This window comes from Lutjanus erythropterus, chromosome 21 (genome assembly GCF_056507025.1).
Source record: "Lutjanus erythropterus isolate fLutEry1 chromosome 21, fLutEry1.hap2, whole genome shotgun sequence".
NCBI classification, from domain to species: domain Eukaryota; kingdom Metazoa; phylum Chordata; class Actinopteri; order Lutjaniformes; family Lutjanidae; genus Lutjanus; species Lutjanus erythropterus.
The window spans coordinates 26,368,374-26,388,493 of record NC_139337.1 but is presented as its reverse complement, the minus strand read 5'-3'; the positions used below and the strand labels follow the sequence as shown (position 1 = coordinate 26,388,493).

At 40.5% G+C, this 20,120-nt stretch overlaps 2 protein-coding genes across 2 annotated transcripts; both read right to left on the bottom strand.

The window, feature by feature from the left end:
* Nucleotides 1-873: 873 nt before the first annotated feature.
* Nucleotides 874-10,086, bottom strand: and1 (actinodin1). Its single transcript, XM_084747591.1, has 7 exons — nt 9,894-10,086; nt 9,285-9,376; nt 5,098-5,142; nt 4,547-4,692; nt 3,188-3,586; nt 2,788-3,042; nt 874-2,331 (listed from the first exon to the last, which is right to left on the bottom strand). Exons 2-7 carry the CDS (start codon nt 9,355-9,357, stop codon nt 1,318-1,320), a joined length of 1,932 nt encoding a protein of 643 aa, XP_084603717.1. The 5' UTR covers nt 9,358-9,376; nt 9,894-10,086; the 3' UTR covers nt 874-1,317.
* Nucleotides 10,087-13,355: 3,269 nt separating this feature from the next.
* On the bottom strand, nt 13,356-20,012 carry cops9 (COP9 signalosome subunit 9). The gene is made up of 3 exons (XM_084747760.1): nt 19,827-20,012; nt 18,759-18,831; nt 13,356-13,878 (listed from the first exon to the last, which is right to left on the bottom strand). Exons 1-3 carry the CDS (start codon nt 19,887-19,889, stop codon nt 13,841-13,843), a joined length of 174 nt encoding a protein of 57 aa, XP_084603886.1. The 5' UTR covers nt 19,890-20,012; the 3' UTR covers nt 13,356-13,840.
* Between the last annotated feature and the right edge of the window lie 108 nt (nt 20,013-20,120).

Genomic DNA, 20,120 nt, shown 5'->3' with positions numbered 1-20,120 from the left:
GTTTGACTTTGCTGACAAGTTGACCTGAAAATCACATTGTGAGGATTTTACAAAACTTTAAGACTAAATGGAGAGTCAGGGCTGAAATCAGAATAACACTGCATGGTTTAAAGTCCACATCATTTGACTTAAGCAACTAACATTTATCTCTTCCTTAAGTTGGTCCCATTTAACAGCTGGGTTTTGAACCCTGCACCTCAGATTACTGAGAACCGACTGTTTCCACTGCTTACTAGGTGAGCTATTTGTGGAGACTGTGGCGTTCAACCTGGACTTGATCCTTGCACCTTAGATCCTCAGGTATCTACATGAACAGCATCTTATCTTGCTGATCTACTCCTGAAGCTTGATTTTCCAGTGTCTCTTTGTTGAATTTATTGTTCACATTACCGAGGGAAGTACAGAAAAACACAGTCGGGGTTTGATGCACCTCATGTTTCCCGTTATCTCAGCAAGCTATTTCTGAAACTGTGCTGTGATTTGTTTGGAAACTCTCATGATCAGTCATTGGATTTGATCCTATCACTGCAGACTCCTGAGCAGCAGCCTATCTTGCTGAGCCACTTTGCTGTTGAGAAATCAGGTGTTCATTGTTGATCTTGTTCACATGAACAACAACAGAAACCTTTCAGGAGTGGGAGGATAGGATTTGATCCCGTAGTTTCATATCCATGCTGCGCTCCTGTCATGCTAGCTGCTTAAGTGTTGAGCTATTTCTCGGACCAGTGATTACTCTGTTTGTTGTTCACAGTACTTACATCAGAACATGGACATTCTTTAAAAGTGGGAAGTGAACATATTGCCGAGATATTCCTGCAACAAAATATGCTGTTCTTCACACCACTGAAAAATTCAGTAAATGAAATGCAAAAACAGCTTTCTAGAGCTTTTTATTAGAACATTCAAAGTGAAAAAAATCTTTACATAATCCATCACTGACAAAAAGCAACAAACAAATAAAAAATGTGAGATGCATAGATACAGAAGCGAAGCTGAGCATCGAGGAGTCAGTACACATTCAGGTGGTTTGAGGAGGTGGAAACTAGAAAAGCAATAGGCCAAAGCAACAGTTCTGAAGCAGCGAAAGAGATGAAAACATTGCTGGAACACCCTCTGCTTTTTGAGCGTGCTCCTACAGCTGGAAGCTATGTGTGGATGTACGTGCATGTACTCGCTCATTGGGTCCATAGACGTCTCTCGAGTCCCATATCTGGTCCAGGTAGGACTTACTGCGCGCTGTGTGAAGGGCTAAGCTACAGGAACGCACAGGACTGTATATTCATGTCCATTTGCATGCATTTGTGTGTGTTAGCATGTTTATTTCTTGCGGTAGTCGTCTGCGTAGGCTCTGTGATCATCCTGCTCAGGGAACTGGTCTCCGTAGCGCCTCAGTATGTCCTGGAGGCTGGGCATACCCTGTGAGAATGGCTGGTAGGGCATGTGAGGCTCCTCCTGGCCGCTCTGGAAAGGCTCCGCCTCGTACGGGTCCTGTTCCTGCTGCTCTGGCTGCTGCTCAGGCTCCGCTGCCCTCTGGTGGTGGTCCTCCTCAGGCTGGGCTTCGGGGTGGGTCTGCTCAGGCTCGAAGCGACGCAGGCGGCAGTTGGGGTCGTGCTCAGGGTCACAGTGAGGGTTTTCAGGCTCCAGGACGCCGCTTCGGGTGCCATCAGCGTTCATGTGGGGCTCGTAGGCTTCGGCAGGATAGGGGATGCGGCGGTGAACTCCAGAGCGTGGCTCGGTGGGCTTCACTGGGAAGCATTCACGATCATAGCCGATGAAGCAGTCATAGCCCTCCTTGGTTTTACCTGGGGGTCCCAGTGGGTGGCGCTCCTCCCTTGCAGGCTCTTCATAACCAGGATTGGAAAAAGGGAACTGCTGCCTGGGGGTGGGAGGACCACGGCGATGCATGGCAGCCGCTGCCTCACGCATAGCAGAGAACGGATCATTGGGGTTGGCCTCTGGAGCAGCCTCCATGCGTGGAGCATATGGGTCATTCGCCTGAGCTTGGGCCATGAATCGGCGCAGCATGGCGTATGGGTCATTAGCTGGAGGAGAAGCTGGGGCGCTAGGCTGGCGGTACATAGCATAGGGATCGGTAACTCTGTTAGCATTAGCATTAGTATAAGCATCCCTAAACATGGCGTAGGGGTCGTTGTTCTGCTCAGGAGGAGGAGGGGCAGCACGGATGGCAGCAGCCTCCTCTGTCTCTTCAGTTTTGTATGACTCGGGTGGAGAGGCGAATCTGGTGGCGGTCAGAGGGTTGCAGCCTTCTTCAAAAAGAGGGTTGCAGGATCCAGGGCCAGCAGGGGCAGGGGGGTTAGGGGCACGAGGCGCCTGGAGGAACACATCACAGAAGAAACATAACCATGAGTCATGGTAATCAAGTCATCACATACAGATGTTTTGTCCGGCTCCTTATACAGACACACAAGCTTCCTGTTAGTGGCTGTATGAAATGCAACAACTGTTGTCATGGTATAAAGGGTGAGAAAGTCTGTGTATAGACGACACTGGGGTTCAGGTCCCATTTGAAAGCAAAATGTTATTAAAAGTTTTAAGGTACTTAGCATTACATGCGTCATGTGACTTTCAACTCTTGGCTTCCTTCACTTGCATCATGGGACACATGTAACATAATATACTTTTAACCAAAAACATGATCATTTCTAGGGAGTTTTGTTGCCTAAACCTACCCAAACTGCAACCATTTAACCACAGTAATCCCATCATTTATGCCCATTTATGCCTGTTAAAATCTGTTTTTGGATTTAATAAATAAATTTATCATACCACAAGGGAGGCAGCATAGGCGCAGTAGGGATCCCGGAGAGGATCGCAGTTGGGGTACTGCAGGTAGAGACCAGAGGGGGCTTTCTGCACCAGTTTGGGTTTACAGTTGGGGTCTTTCTTGGGGTCACAGCCGAGGTGAGCATAGGAAGGCAGAGGTCCGGCAGAGGGTGTGTGACCATAGGCCGCCCTCAGGTGGTACTGCAGACACTCCATGTCATCAGAGGCGCAGATACGCAACAGCTCGGCCTTTTGCTCCTGAAACACGAGAAACAAAGGACCTTGATGTCATTAAGGCCAGAAAAAGTTCTGTATCTTGCAGTTTAAAGACACTGCATGTCATATAGCGTGTTTTAATTTATTCTCATGGTATCAAAAATATAAGCACAATCTGAAGGGATACCTTGGAGAGGAAAGGCGCTGCAGATGGAGCATAGTAATAATACCCAGACTGTGGGTCTTTGGCTGGAGCAGCAGAGCGGACATAAAGAGGGGCTGGGGCCTTCACTGGTGCCGGGGCTGGGGTGGCAACTGGGAGCACCAGGGGCAGGTAGGGGCTCTTTCCCTGGACCAAAGCAGCATACAGGCAGTAGGGATCCTTGGTGGGGTCACAGGTCCTCACTGGCTCTGGCTTAGGTTTGGGCCTGGCGGTCTGGGAAGCCACGCAGTTGGGGTCATCGGAGTCAGCGCAGGACTTGTATATCTCCCCCAGGTGGCGCAGGTAGGCCTTGTAGGAGCGACGTCCCTCGGCGCGGTTCTTGTTCTGGAGGTAGGCCAGGTAGATGCGGTCCATCTCGTGAACCTGAGAGGGGAGGAGGAGATTAATGCTGAGCTGGTTCAGATGGTGCATTTGGCACAATTTGGCAACAAAAAAAAGCAACAACTTTGAAGTGAAACCCTAATAATATCCTACACAAATTCTGTTTAGTATCAGAAACCCACTGTGGGGTTAAAAGGAAGCAAGAGGCAGAGCAACTGCAGTCAACATTACTGCCATATCTTATTGGTGGAGGTGGGGTATTGGGTGAAGTGAGCCTTCAGGACTTTCTGTCAGAAAGGCTTAAGCAAGTCAAGTGACATGGTGAGCATAAGGAGTGACAAGGTTTATTTGAGAAGCAAGTTGTGGTGCATGAAAGGATCTAACTTTCACCCAGGAGCTTTAAATCCTGACTGAAGCCAAAAGTCAACTTTGACTTGTTTTTAGACTTAATTGACTTATTTCCATTTTTCCTTTCTGGTCAGGTTTAAGCACCAAAACTACACATTAACTATGTGTTAGAAAGATAACTTCTCCCATGTGCTGGAGGTGGTTGGGCTGAAAAGGAAAACTACTTGGAGCTGTGGAAAATATCTACACCCTATGTCCCAGTTTAAAAAAAAGGTTTCAGATTTTATTTACAGTTGCAGTTTTAATTACAATATTCTCCCTAAAAGTTGAAATTAAACATATTAAGTCAAAGATAAGTCAGAAGAACACACTGCCCTTGGTATTAAAGTAGTAAACAGAATCAGGTATCTATTAGGGGAACTAAAAATTACTTTAAGTAGCTCGTTTACCTCCTCTTCTCAAACCAAATCTATGCCCTTGCCTGAGGGAAATATCTTGCTCTTTAGCTGCTAAGTGCTCCACTGTGTTCAACGACTAGCTGATAATTTTGTCTGCATGCTGTTTAAAGCTGGGCAGGTAGCTTACAGTGGGTTTATTACCAAAAAATACCAAATGATAATGTTTTTTTTGTTTTGTGGGTGTTTGTATACTTACTGCCTCCATGTTTCCGTTGTCGGTGAAGAACTTGTACCAGTTCCAGAAGTCAGAGTTCTGTTTGTACCAGCTGATGTTCCTGCGGTTGCGGATCAGCCTCCTCTGTAACTCTGCAGCGGCCGCTCTCTCCTGGATACTTTCTCCCGCTGAGACCAGAAAAGAAAAGATGATCCAGAGGCTTCTGTACTCACTTGGACATCAAATTCAATGACTTTCTGATGACTTTTAAAGTTTATAATAAGATGTTCAAGGCCTCAAATTTAGTATATTTGGGGGTTGGACATCATTAAGCCCTAATTGTTTTTACTTGTCAAGAAAATTGCAGCAATGGCACATTAGATATCGATCACAGGGTTAAGTGCTGATGCTACATTGAAGCGAGGTGAGGTGAGGTGATGAGTTTGGGTGTTACTCTTTAATCAAAAAGCTCTCATGAACTCATTTGTCATCAGCTTCCATGGTGTTTCACCTCTGGCAAACTGCTACTGCACACTGTCTAGAACCAAACACCACTTTTCAAGTGTGTGCCAAGGTAAAAATCACATATTTACCATTTCCTTTGGGCTTTTTCGCAATTGGTCCAGCAGACAAGAATGCTACAAAAAAACAGAGAAAAGCAAAAACAGATGATTTACTGTAAAACCAAACTCATCAGTGACACAAAAGTTTAGTGCAGAGTTCACACAAATGTCCAGGACATGAAAACTTTATAATAATTATAATAAGAAGAATAACTTTATTTATATAGCACCTTAAAATCTGAGTTTACAAAGTGCTTTGACAGATAAAGCAAAAGAGCTAAAATAACATCAGAAGCCCAAACAAGAGCAAGAAAAAATTTAGGTAAAACTAAGACACAAGCAAATGACACTAAGACATAGTAAAACAATACAAAACAGTAAAAGATATATTCAATAAAACGAGAAACATGATAATAAGAATGAAGGAAAATATAGAGGGAGGAGATTATAGAGATATAACATGATGTTGTCTAGTCAATATAAATAAATAAAAGGAAGGAAATAAGACAACATCATGTAAAAATGTCACTGATTCTGCAGCCTTATCTCCTCGAACAGGTCGTTTCAAAGTCGAGGGCCCCTGACAGAGAAAACACGGTCGCCTTTAGATTTAAGCCTCGACTTTGGAACAGCCAGGACGACCCCGTCCGAGGATCTCAGCCTGCAGACTGGCTCATAAGGGGATAACATTTAGGCCAGACCCAGGCGGGCTTTAAAAGTGATCAGTAAAATCTTAAAATCAATTCTAAACCACACAGGAAGCCGGTGGAGGGAAGGCACGATTGGGGTGATGTGATGTCGTCTGTTAAAACCAGTAAGAAGCCTCACTGCTGCGTTTTGGACCAGTTGGAGGCAAGAGAGTGATTTTTTTTTTATTTGGATTTTGCATTTGCAATAATGAAAACATTGAGAACCACTGACCAGTTGTTGGTTCAACTTTATGTCTTCATCTTATTGAACATGTTTTCTCAAGTTTAGTTAACTTAACTCAACTGGTTTTACAAAACTCAAATAAGACTTTAAAATAAATATTCAACCTAAGTTCACTTAACTTACATTTTTAAGTTGCACCAGCTCAAAATTATTTGCAGCACATGTTAAAGTTTTGTTGCCAAGCTGTTTATAATAAACTTTTTCAGCTGAGGGTGCAAAATTGGCATTTACGTTGCTCCTTTTGGACGCTTAAACGTGTCTGTAATACATATGTGATAATATATGACATTAAACCACAACCTAATATTATTCATTAAACAGGGCAGGGGTAATGGGCTGAGCCTGAAGCACAGGCGACTGCAGCTCTTTGTAGATTTTATAGGTGAGCCTGTAACATCAAACCCCATGCTGCGTTTTGAAAGAGCTGCATGTGCACTTGGTGTGTGTACGTGTGTGCACAGTTTGACCCCATGCAGCTGAGGGAAACGGCGGATTCAGCTCTGCTCCGGGGTTCTTTCATCTCCACGGGGAAAAGGTGTTAATGCCTTACAGAAGGAGAGGAAGAGGAGGAGGAAGAGGGGAACAGACGACAGGTTTAAAAGAGAGATCCAGAGGGGATAATTCAAGGTTATGTGACGCGTGTCGGAAGTGGGTAAAAAAACATCAATCTCCTGATTTAAAAAAAGAGTTTTGATAAGCTTTGATGAAGTAATCAGGAAGTTGTGATGAGCGTTGTAGCGTTTAAGGTCACACATGAACGGGCAGAGGCATGAATTTGCAGAGGAATCAAAAGAAAGAAGATGAAGGTGACCCGAGGTGATGGAGCGTTATGGAGGAGGAGGAGGAGGAGGAGGAGGAGGAGGAGGAGGAGGAGGAGGAGGAGGAGGAGGAGGAGGAGGAGGAGGAGGAGGAGGAGGAGGAGGAGGAGGAGGAGGAGGAGGAGGAGGGTGGGCTAAATGATGCTGTCTCAGTGTATCCGCTGTATTGTTTTTTACGAGCCTGTAAAAAACGGGCTGGCACATCTGGAAACAGCAGCGCTTTAAAGAGGGCAGAGGAGGAGGTGATGCTGACAGGTACTAATTTTTTACAGGAGCACAAATGATGAAAGAAACTCCTCCTCCTTTACTCTTTTTCCCCTTTTAACCATCAAACAGTGAAACAGTTAAAACCCATTTTTACAGGAAAGATGAGCCCCTGCCCCTTTGTAAATATACCAATCACGTCGAACTGGAAACAGGTGGTGGAGGAGCAACCTGTCCTCGCGTTGAAGCATTATAGATGATATATGAACACCACAGGCTATGTCACAGAGCGACATTATGATACGCACGAAGCACAGATGAGTTACGATCACATCAGTACGTCTGTGTCCTTGAACTGGTGAAGGGCAGAAACCCTGCAGTCCAACTAACCTTTAACCTGAACATACAGAACCTTGAAATGCAGATTATGAAGCTATAACTCAAGTAGAATTTATTTATTATGAGTTTTAAAAAGCAACAGAGGCCCAGTGAGTACGCAGACTGTAAAACAAGAGATAAGACATGAATTCTAAGCAAATAATTAATTTACTTTTCTTCTGTAGATGAACTTGAATCTTTGAGTGTTGAGAAATCCCTGAAAAACTTGTATATAACAAATTATTCACACTGAGCTGCGAACCTGATTTGTCAGTAGTTGGGTGCTTGAAAATTAAATTGTTGCATCTTTCACTTCAATGAGTTTACTCAAAACTTTCTGATATAAAACTTTTTTTGGGTTTCTTAAACTCAATGATTCAAGTTTATCTAAAGAAAAATTATCTCAACAAAACATTACTAGTTGGTAAAACTTTTTCAGAACTTTTTAGAGTTTGAGTTGGGCTCAAAGCTCAAAAATATATTGAAGTAAGTTGCTTTCAAGTTTTCAACTATTTTCTAGTTTCTATAGAAACATGATCAGCATATTGGCAGACTTCCCAACATGCACCGTTTGTGTGAGCTCTTTTACATAGTTTGCAGGAAATATATTACGAAAACCCGCTAATGTTTTCTCAGGTAAAATTGACATAATATGAAGTTTATTTGGCTAGAAAAGTTTTTTTTTTTTTTTTTTTTTTTTTACCTCAACTTATCTTTTCAAATTCAGTCAACTTAAAATTGCAGTGCACATTTCCAAGGCAACTATTCTATATTCTACTGCTTTCATTTAAGAGCCACAACTACTCTGAAACACAAGGTTTTTCATCCAAAATCTGATCTGACCTGCTGCAACATAAAGTGTAATAATAATCCAATAATATGACATCACTGACATGAGAGAGTTTGCTGCTTTAAGTACATTTTCCTTCTAACATATTTGTACTTTTAATGATGCATGAGGCTTGTGGCTTTGAAGAGGAGACAGAACGCTGATTATGCAGAGATGAGATGCAGATGCAGACTGTGGTGTGAGTGAATAGCTCAATCAACATTGTTCCAAATGACAACTGTTAGCGATGTGAAATCACAATGAGAAATCACAGTGTGATTTTTCTCCACTATTCTGAGGTTGTATATATGGAACTAAATTGAGCTTTTCATTCTAAAATGTTACATTAACTCATCATTCATTCTTTTGGGATTGTTGAATAAAAGCTCTAAATTATGAGCATTTAAAAAAAATAAAATGTTAAGCTGGTATTTTTCATCAATCTCTGTATAATCAGGACTTGACCTGTAGATGATGATTCACTCTCCATACATTCATTCAGTGTTATAAACCTGAAAGATTCTGACAAAAGTCATAAAAATACAAAAATGGTATAAAAGACGTAACAAGACAAAAAACAAAATGAAAAAGATGTGACAACACTACAAACTACGTAAAAGATGTAACGAAACTAAAAAAAAGATGTAAGACTAAAGGGACATAAAAGATGTAACAACAAAAAAGACAAAGCAAAAATTTTCCAATAAGATGTAACAAAACCAAAAACTAACAAGACGAAAAAGATGTAACACTAAAACCTTCATAAAATATTTAACAAGACAAAAAAAACTACATATCAAGACCACAGAAACACAGAAACAGCTGCTAGAAAAGTCAGTCAGAGGATCTTTTATACTGAGTACACTTCAGAGGCTGTACTTTCTCACTTTTACTTGAGTATAAATGTTGAATCAGCACTTCAACTTGTACCAGAGTGTTTTTTTTAATGCAAGTATCTGTACTTCTACTTGAAAAGAGAATGGGTGAACTTTTGTGACCTCTGTGCCACAGTAACCATCTTGTTATGTGATCTCTGATCCCTGCTGTGTACTCACCAGGCAGCAGCATCACAGCCAGCAGAGTTGTGATGAACACGCCGGAGAAACTGGTTCTCCTCCTTCCAGCCATGATTTCACCTCCTCCTCTCCTGCAAAAGACACCGGCATTCAGAATGATGCTTTACCCCCAAAAACCCAACACGTTTATGCCTTAAAATGTCACAACAGATATTTCTATCTCGACAAACTTTTTGTCGCTAAAGTAAGAACCAAAATCCCATTTTATCCACTTCTCAAGCTATTTTCACTAATTCTCCATAAAGCTGCAGGCCAAAGGCCCCAAAAAGACAGCAAGAGAGGCCGGTAGTGCAGAAAAAACACTTACAAAAGGTGTTAAATTTCCACTCTAGTCTCAAACCTGCTAGTTTTCACCTGGAGAGGCTGCTGAATTGACCCCTGCAGCTTGGAAGTGAACTCTGATTTGGAGTTTTTAAACAAACATGTTGACACACGGCTCCTGGCTGGGCTGAGGCTGCTGGTTTGTCATCGTAAAAACAGAACCAGGTGTTGCTCAGCGGTCAAACTTGACTCCAACCTGAACTTGAATCCCTGGAAAGTACCTAAAGTAAACACACAGAAGTGCAGAATCACCACGGAGTCTCCTACCTGTCGTTATCTGAGCGGCGCGGCTGTCTGCGGATCCGGACGTGGACCCAAACGAGGCCTGATGGCTCAGTCCACCTGGGCTCAAACACTAAGTGCGTGTGTGTTTGTGTGTGTGTGTGTGTGTGTGTGTGATAGAGGATCCTGGTGCACCCTGTCCCCGTGGGCCCTTTCTGACAGACTGCCCTGACAGAGGGATCGGGCACGGTTTTAAACTCAACACACACCCAACACGCAGGAACCACCTGAGGGGGTCAAGGGCCACCTCAACAAGACGCCCGATTGGTCCGATGTTTCTGAAAGTTTCAGCCAATCGGAGGCACCGTAATTAAAGACAGGAAAAGAGAGAAGGTGGGAGGGCTTGACACAGAGATGGAGACGTGGAGAGATGGTAAGAGAGGCTGCCTCAGGTGGTGTTTATTTATTTATTTATTCATGATTGAATATTAATTTTCTGAGTCACATTTAAGATTGAAAAATCAAACTCTGGATCTTTGTTTTCTGGGTGCAATAATCGTTTTGAGGCGAGAAAAACAAAAGACAGAAGTAGACAGAAGGGGGAAAACATGAGGAAATAATGAAGGGGAGCTGAGGTGCCACATAAGCAACTTCTCAGAGACCCTCAATGAGGGCCAAACCACAGCTTCTGTCTAAACCTGAACACACACACACACACACACACACACACACACACACACACACACACACACACACACACACACACACACACACACACACACAGGGACAGCTGGTCTACACATGAGGAATTTGTTAATCTACAGTTTCCTCCTCAGTTTAACTGTGTTCAGGCATGCCAGCCTTGTAACACACACACACACACACACACACACACACACACACACACACACACACACAGTGGTTTAAGTGGGTCTGAAAAAGCCGTATACCTGCGATGTGTGATGCAATATCAGCATATCTGACTGGATACATCTGTAATCCCTCAGTGGTGTTATGAGGTTCCTCTTCTGGGGAGGTTTTATTAGTTTATGTAAAAACCGAAATGTTCACTCAAAGGAAAACATCAGCTTTTTTCACACCAAAGGTGATTTAAACTCAAAATAAATCACATTTCTTCAGGACAAAATCAGTTTTTAAACATTATCTCAGTATATCTTAGAGAGAGGACGCTTTTTTTCTATCATTTTTGGATCCTGTTGAATTTCGGGTCCTTAAATGTGTTCACGTGGTGACCAAACTTCCTTATTACCCACTGAGACACATTCAAGTTATAGTAAAAGTACTTTGTGTAATATCGAGGCTGTTTTTCTTTTTAGTTTTGTCCCTTAATTCCAATTATGGGACATCTTTAAGTCCCTAAAAATTTGGTTCCAAATCTTCAGTGTTTCTCATTAAATATTAAATATGCATGAATAGATAAACAACAAAGTTAAAAGTTTATTATTAATCAAGAGTTTAAAACTCAGCTAACCTGCATCATCAGCACCACTTACTACGGTGTGTTTTGATTGGATTTAATCTACAATGGTCTGGAAACAACCAACCAAATGTTTGCTCTGCACAAAACAAAGTTTTTAAACATTATCTTAGTATATCTTAGCAGTTTCATCTTTTGCATTTTGGAAAATTGTCTCAGTGATTAAAGTTAGTAGTTAGATAGTAAAAGTGCTTTCTGTAATATTGGGACTGTTAGTTTTTTGGGTTTTTTTTTATAGTTGTGTCCTTTAATTCCTATCATGGGAAATCTTTAAGTCACTGAAAACTTTGTTCCAAATCTTCCATGTGTCTCATTAAATATTAAATATTCATGAATAAATAAGAAACAAAGTTAAAAGGTTTGAAAAAAATAAACTTACATCAAGAGTTTGACACTGAAAAACTCAGTTAATCTGTTTCACCCAGACTGTGTGGGTGTGTTTTTAACTGACGGCGGTCTGGAAACAACCCGCCAACTGTCGTGTGTGGAAGCTTGTGACATCACTGTTTTCTGGCCAAGTGCCGCCAGTGAGACCATCACAAAGAAAAACATTTATGCAGAAAACTGCCATGTGAAATAATCAGAATTATTCTACTTTTGGCAGATATCTCTGTGTTAATGTGAGTCTCTGCTCACTGTAAGCTGGAGGAGAAAATGTGTTTTCACAAGTTCTGCAGAGATTTCAACATGAAGTTTTATCTTAGATGGTGTTCAAGTAGCAGTTTAAAGGCCTGTTCCTGTTTTAACATGATAACTAGAGGTTCATAAACCTTTTCACAGTTTGGTGCAGCAGTGGAAGAAATCCCCAGATCTGTTACTTAAAAAAATACTGAAATAATCAATTAAAAGAAAAACAATCCAGAGACTCATATAAACACTTTGCTTCACTTATGACCCCACTAGAAGCGTGCAGCAGTATCTGTGTCTGCAGAGACTCCGCTCTCACTTTGGCTGCATGCTCACAAAATCCAGAACTGTGCTGAGGAGGAGGGGACGACTCTGATGGTGCATTTCCAAACAATCCTGCATATTATACTTTTAAATAAAAGCACCAATAAAACAGTGAAGTAATGATCTGCTGCAAGCACAAGTCCTGCATCCAAAACTTGAGCAGCTAAATGTACTAAGACAACCAAAAACATATATATTTATGGAAATAACCCAATTCAAAATAATAATTATTACATTATTGAATTATAATGATTGGTGCATTTATGTGCATACTTCTTTAATGTTTAAGATGTAAAGGCGGAGCTGATTTGAACTTCTTTACTGCATGTACTGCTGGGTTGCTTACTCTGCAAAAATACTCGAGCTGCAACAATAAATCAATTATTAAATTAATCACCAACTAGTTTGATGATCGGTCGATAATCGGTTTGAGTCGTTTTTTAAAAGAAAAAAGTCAAAATTCGCCTTTTTTCGACATTTCAAAACATACAACTATTATCGATTACTCAAGAAAATAATCCACCAATAAATCAACTATGAATATAATCATTAGTTGTAGCCCTAAATAATAATTTTTTTTTTTTTTGGGGCATTTTTTGGGATTATAAATACAAAATATAATCTGCAAATTAACTTGTAGCTAAAGATGTCAAATTAATGGTTATTAAGGATAATATTTTCCTCTAAAAGCATTAAGCTGAAAAAAGTGTAAAGTACAAGTACCTTAAAATTATACTTGAACAAATGTCCTTTGTTACACTGCATCAGTGGTTTGGTGTTGAGGAACTTGACTGGCCTGCAGTTTTTCATAGTGAGCGTCCACAGACTTTTGGCCATGGTGTGCATTTTTTTCTAAACTCTTTTAGTCCCTGTGATAAACTCTGCAACATGTAAAGAATGTTAATGTACATGCATGGTTATTGCAAACTAAGTTTCAAAACTCTAATGTTTTCTTTTACATTTGAGTCATACATGTGCAGCTTGTTCATGTGGGTCTATAACATCTCACGGAGAAATCAAATATGGATTCTCCAGTCATTGGCTCAATCGCCCGAGTCTGCACCTGAGCAAGAACACTTTATTCGCTGTATTTTTTCGGATTTCCACATTTTTCCGCAGCCCCTTTCCTGTCCCGTCGTGTCCTAACTGAACATTTAGTGGTCATGTTAACACTGTATCCCGTATGTAATTAACGTTTGCCAACAGGTGTTGCGCAGAGTCCACAAACCTACAATCCAGCCGAGAGCAGATTCAAACACGACGACGCCAAAACCATACTCATAATTTTCTCAGAGGCTGGAATGTGAGGGATTCTCAGAATTCACAGACACCTGGTTCACCAAGACAGCTTTTCTTTTTTTGTAAAAACAAAAAGACTTTATTTCAGTATGGTGGTGAGTGACATGTAGGAGGAGGAGGAGGAGTAGGAGGATGAGGAGGAGGGCGGCTGTACAAATCAGAGAGAACTTGTGGTCAGGATGAGACCGTTTTCATTTTCTTATGTACATGTTCACAGAAACACACAGGTGTTCAGAGGCTGTCGTCACTGCAGGTCATCGTCATCAAACAGATCCTCAAAGTCTGCAGATGGAAAAGAGAGAACGAAGACAAAATCATAAGAAAAGGGTTAGAATTAATCCAGCTGTTTCCCAGAATTCCTACGTTCTCAGCTAATTATACTATAATGATGTTTTACTCAAGCATCTGAGTTTAGACCAGCTAAAACTTCTCATGTGCTGTTTGGTGGCCACTTCTACCCAGGGAGTCTTTTACTTTGTACTTTAAATATATGGCAGAACACATGGGAACAATTCTTACAAAGACAAGGTACCTGTGGTAGAAAATCACTAGACAGTCCCTTTTTAAGACTTAATTCTCGTGGCATAACAAAGCTAGTGCAGAGGGGGGTAAGCGAGCTCTGTTTCCTGGTACCAGAACTGTAAATAAAAACATTCAGACTGACCACGGAGTGTTTGTTTATCCATCAGTACCTGAGGACTCCAACTGAGGAAATTACCCACATCAGGAGAGAAAAAAATAATAGCTTGTAGAAGAATTAATCACAATATTATTGAAATCTCAATATGGTGAGATGCAATATCCAAATCACAAGGTGCAAGTTTTTGATAAAGGAAGAAGTGTGAAAAAAAAAACAGTTTTATAATGAAGTACTGTAGTGCTGCAGAGATGTCAAATCTTGTTCTCCAGATACAGACCCAAACAAATGTCCCATCATCATGACTATAATTGTTTCTTTCAGTGAAAATGAAAATTGTGAGGCAACATGATCGTTCCCACTAACTGTCACTCACATCGTAATCCGTCAAAATAATCAAAACACGATGTTTTTACAATATCATGCAGCCGTCGCTTGTAGGTTGATTTCTCTTATAGCACTACTCTTTCTTGAAACACAGCATTTACAAACTCTGATGATTGGAGCTGAAACAGTCAATCTATAGATTAATGCACTAACAGTCAGTAGATTCCATGATGCTGGTGCTGACCAATGTTAATTAAAGTGTATAATTTAAACGTATACAGTCTGATCAAAATACTACAAAATTTCAAGCACTTGCACTATGAGATCGCTGAAAAGCAGTCAGTTTTGTTTTTCGTGTAATATTTTGGTTTCAGCATTAAATAATTTTATTATCAATTAATCGGTTAATTCTAAAAATAATCAGTAGATGAACTGATAATGAAAATATCTTTTGTTGCAGGCCTACGTGCAACACTCTTACTTCATCCTGCCTTTGACTGTTTATTGACATCAAGCGTGTGCTTCTAATCTGTAGGACAAGTGATGTGGTCAGCTAAACAAAGGGGAGGGGCTACAGTAGCATACGACTGATTTCTACTCCTCAACTGGTTGCCAATCACCTTGAAAACAACTCATAGGTTTTGTGAAGTTGGTTTCCTCTGGAAAGGTGCAACTGTGCAGGACGCTCCAGTTTTGACCACCATTGTTTTGTCTGAGGAGGTCACTAAAAACCTCACATGGTAACATGGGTGCTTTTGGTACTAAAAAAAAAAGCTTGCTTCTGGGTGTTAACCTCCCTTTAATTAAAGGGGAGTTTTCCCAAAATACCTGGATGAAAGACCTTTACATACACTGTGCAAATTTATTTCACTTAAAATCAACTGTTGCGACCGCACATCCAAAATATTTCTTTCACTTGCTTCCTGCCTTTGTTCACCAATCATGATGCCTTTTTCTCTGCTTTGTATGATTCGTCTGTCACAACCGTTTAAAGGATCTGCGTTCAATCCAGGCTCTCCTCCAAGTCAGACAGACATATTACTTTGATCACTAACATCTTTTCACCAAAAGCCGCGAGTTTGTGGTTGATGTAATTTTACTCTGAACTGTCTGCTGCATGTTTGGCAGAATCATAAACTGTAGAAGAACATGAAGAAATATTACTTGAGGATTATTCTGAATGAGCTAAAAACTAGAAAGCGGTTTGTGGTCATTAATATGGGCTGTATAGTAAAAAAAAGTGGTGACCTTATTCATATATAGTGAAACAAATCTGTTACATGTCCATAGGCTGAAACTGATTCAGCACAGCAGGCTTGAGAAACTCTTTCTTTCATGTTTCTGTGGTTTCCAGGAACAGGACATTCCTACTTTTAGCCTAATAAGGGACAGTCTAGGAGTCAAACAGTTTGCCCCTTGGCTACCCATAACCCCTTGCAACTTTAAGCAGAACACACAGCGCACTTCTTTTTTTTTCTTTTTACATACCTCATTTTCACAACGTGGTCTGAAAGACTTGCCCACCTTTCACACTGTTCAGTTGACCTTTTAGAATCGATTAATATTATATTGTCACGTCCCCGTTGGGGTCAGACAGACAGTTCAACCTCAGCTCACAGAGCCCCATAAAAGGGCAACGTCTCTTTGAAATCAAACGTTGGCTTTTCGATTATCATCTTGCACATGTCCTCACTCACTTCTTAGATGATAAAAAATATGGCCTCTGCCCTTTGTTTAAGAACAGTCCCCATATTGTTAATCAGTGTTAATCAATTTAAGACCTTTTTAAGGCCACTGAAAATGTAATTTAAGACACCCATACTAGCAAAAAAACTAAACTACTAAGGACCGATCCGAATGCTGGGATTAGTTTATATGCGATAGAGATGTGAAAAACTGTTAATATTAACATGATGTTGATGGAGCGAAAAAGGCGCAACTTGGTTGCGAAGGCAATGCAGCACCTGGATGGTCTGCAGCGTGCACACGCTACAGTTATCAGCAGTTAACAGGGAGATGCACTTCAGCTTCTCAAAAGTGAGTGCAATCATGTTTGGATTTAGTGTCTTAATAACTGTTTGCAAAACAGATGTGAAGGGTACCGTGAAGACGTTTTGACGCCATCACCCAGAGGCAAACGTTAAGATGCTAACGAACAAACAAGAGCAGCTGAGTGAAACACACGGCAGCATTTAACAACTTCAACCAACTCTGTGGTGAGGAAAATAACCCCCTGCTCAGAGCTAATGGTGCAGCAGAAATTAAAATTTTACTTCAGACATTTCAAGGCCTAAAATTCAGATGATTGGATTTCAGACTTCAGCATTTTTAGACTTAGGACTTTTAAAAGGACCCGTGGAAACCCTGTATATTGTGAGCTGGACTGCACCAAAGCTGGCAGCCAGCACTATACATGCAGGTATAAAGGCCTCTTGTGCAGATCACAGATACCTCCACTTCTGCTATCCGTTTAAGGTTAAAAGCCCTCGTTTGAAATTAAAAGCCTTCTAGCACTTCACATCATACGCAGTCAAGCATTATTTTTACTGGCTTTACATATATGTATGTCAGTGTTGTACCAAGGTTTGAAATTCTATTGTGAGAGCTCTAGTTGTAAAGTAACTACGATGGTGACGATGGAGATTACATGGCATTACATTGCATAAACTGAAAAAAAATATGAAATGAAATACAGCCTACTAGGTTTTCACCTCATCTTGTTTGGTATGCATATATGAAAAGATGAGTGCCTAAAGCTATAGAGTCCAAATGCAAAAACATTATATTACATTGCAAACCATTACACTGCATCATTTTGGACACACAGTGTGTGTCAGTCTAATGAGTACTAGCTGTGTCTACTTCTGACTGAAACATGGCATTACAACTCTCTGAGTGCATTTATTATTAGCATGAAGGGCCCTTATGGGACTCAAACTGCTGTTAGTGCCACGGGTTGGGATGTGTCATACATGAGAATTCACTGAATGGCAGTTTTAAGTGTTAACAACCAGAGTGATCTGAAGGAGTGCCTATGTTCATACGTGTGTGCGTTTGTGTGTGGGTTTAAAGCCGCTGACTGGCGAGGCGTCCCGCTGAGTTTCAGTCTGACAGCACCTATAAACTCGCTTTACCATCCTCCTCTTCTCTCCTCTTTTCCTCTCTTTTAACAATCAGCTCTTTTCTTTCTAGGTCATGTGCTGCTGAGCCAAAATTGTTTTGCCTGCAGCCGACACTGCAAGACGGAAAACAGATTAGGTTAGTGTTTCAGAGCGTCCTGTCTGTGGGCCTGCTCACACATAAACTGGTGTTTACAGGCGAACAACAGGATTTCTCAGGGTTAATTTGAGAAGACAATGTGGTTACGGCAAGAAACTGGATAATGCGCTTACAATAAAACTCCAGACTCTCCTTCTTAAGCTTTCATATTACTGAGAAATATTGGAATATTTCAAGTGCATTTAAGTTAATACGTTCCACAACAAACTTTACTAGTTGGAGCTTTTTTAGTTTACTGTGTTCATGTGTTTTTGTGCCTATGTTTGTGTTTAGCCTAAGTTTGACTTTAAATGAAAGCTTAATGTGACCAAATAATGAGGCTTGAACACAAAGAAATTTGTGTGTTTTAATCTGGTTTCTGTTGACCATTAAAGGGAGCTGAGTTTCACATTTACATTGCGTTACAAATGTCACATTACTACCAAAAATCATCTTGCGCTGTGGGAAACCCTGTTTGACATTTCTGCACCATTTTCTGACATTTTAAAGAACAAACAACTGTTCAATTATTCGAGAAAATACATTGACTGATTGATCTTCAATGATTGTGAGCTGCAGCCCTGACTGAAATGTTAGTAATAAAGCGAGACGACAGATGGGAACAATTGCACATCTAGGGTCCACAGGACAGAGTTTGTCTTACACTGTACAGATTATAAAGCCCCCCTGAGACACTTTGTGATTTGTGATATTGGCCTATATAAATAAAATTTGACTTGATTTACTTCAGTTACACACACTTAACTTCAGGGTTTAACTACAGGGGTTTTACTTCTTCATCTCACACTTTTCTATAAGGTAGGATTCTTAAAGTGGACAAATGAGTGATATGTTAAAAGAACAGATGGATTAAGTGATACACATATTCTCTGGTGGGTGCAAATTATAAAATTTAGAAAAACAAAAGACTGTGGCTTACCATTAAAGAAATCAGAGTGCACCGCTTTTTCATTTGCTGCCAGGTCCATTAGCAAGCCGCTGCTGCCTCCTGCCTGTTAACACACAGCAGTGCAGCCAGTTTTATGGCACTGGCAAAATCACACACATGCACAAATACACACACACACAGGGGAGTTTTTCTAAGAGCAGTGATTAAAACCAGGTTTTAATCATGATTAAAATTTTAAACTGTAATCCCAATCGTCAGAAATACCACTGTAGTTTATCATGAAAGCAGAAATCACTTCAGCCTGATTTTAATATCTATTCACATATACAGACAGCTTCAGTTTCTTCACATTTGGAGAGAGAAATCTGATTAGAAAATTTTGGACAGATTATTCAAACTCTGTTTGAAAACTGGTCACCATTTACTTTTATTGTGTGGGAGATTCTGCAGCAGTGTTTTGTGTTGGACTTAATAACTAAAACCGAATTCAACTCAGCATGAGGGGAAGCAGATAATGACTGGATTTTTATGTTGGGTGAACTATCCCTTTAAAGTAAGTGCCATTTTTACCAAATGCAACATTAAAATGATACATACATTGATCTATCAATTAGAATAATCAATAATATGAAATATATTCTTCTGAAATGGGCTACTCTACCTAATGGGTACTTTTACTAAAATATTTTTACTCTTACTTCAGGTAAAAGTTTTAACGCAGGACTTTTCTTAATAACAGCGTATTTACACACTATGTTATTAAAACTTTTACTCAAGTAAATGATCTGAGTAATTATTCAAACACTAAAAAGTACTGGTCTTGAATCTAGCTAGCTGGTGTGTGTTTATCATTTTAATATGGACTGACAACTGAGCTCTTCACCTACTGTATTAAATGTAAATAAAATAAATATGAAATAAAAAATATTATTAATTATATTGCTATTTAAAAACTGCACAAAAGTGTCACTGAAGGCTGCACATCCAATGTAAATGCGACCATCATGTTCAGACATTATAACCTTACTGAGCTAGCTAACGTTAGCATTAGCCAGTTTTTTTTGTTGCTGTTTTCGCTTTAAACCTGTTAAAACCCACCTCGTCCAGATCCACGTAGGGCCCGGCTCCTTCAGGAAACATCTCGTCAACTGCGGGTTTCATTGTGTTTTCACTTCAGCAGCACTTCAGTAGTTTAAAAGATGTTGTTTATGTCGAGCTGCTCGGCTCCGCACGTAAACAAAACGCCGTGTGCAACATTAAACTGCGCTCGGCTTCCACCACCAGCTTGTCACAATGATTCCGCTCTTCGCTTCCGGTAACAAACCTGTGTCGAAGAGTTTAGTTGGAGCAACTTTTCTCCGTTTAAAAAAAAAAAAAAAAAAGTAGTTTTAG

Bases quoted from the DNA above. Each gene is read 5' to 3' on its own strand.
- and1 (XM_084747591.1), bottom strand. From the start codon at position 9,357: ATGGCTGGAAGGAGGAGAACCAGTTTCTCCGGCGTGTTCATCACAACT. The intron at 4,693-5,097 runs GTAAATATGTGA...TTCTGGTCTCAG, and splicing joins GAAAAAGCCCAAAGGAAATG to CGGGAGAAAGTATCCAGGAG. The intron at 3,043-3,187 runs GTATCCCTTCAG...CTCGTGTTTCAG, and splicing joins CAGCGCCTTTCCTCTCCAAG to GAGCAAAAGGCCGAGCTGTT.
- cops9 (XM_084747760.1), bottom strand. From the start codon at position 19,889: ATGAAACCCGCAGTTGACGAGATGTTTCCTGAAGGAGCCGGGCCCTAC. The intron at 18,832-19,826 runs GTGGGTTTTAAC...GTGTGTTAACAG, and splicing joins CCTACGTGGATCTGGACGAG to GCAGGAGGCAGCAGCGGCTT. The intron at 13,879-18,758 runs GTAAGCCACAGT...TTCCATCTGCAG, and splicing joins GCACTCTGATTTCTTTAATG to ACTTTGAGGATCTGTTTGAT.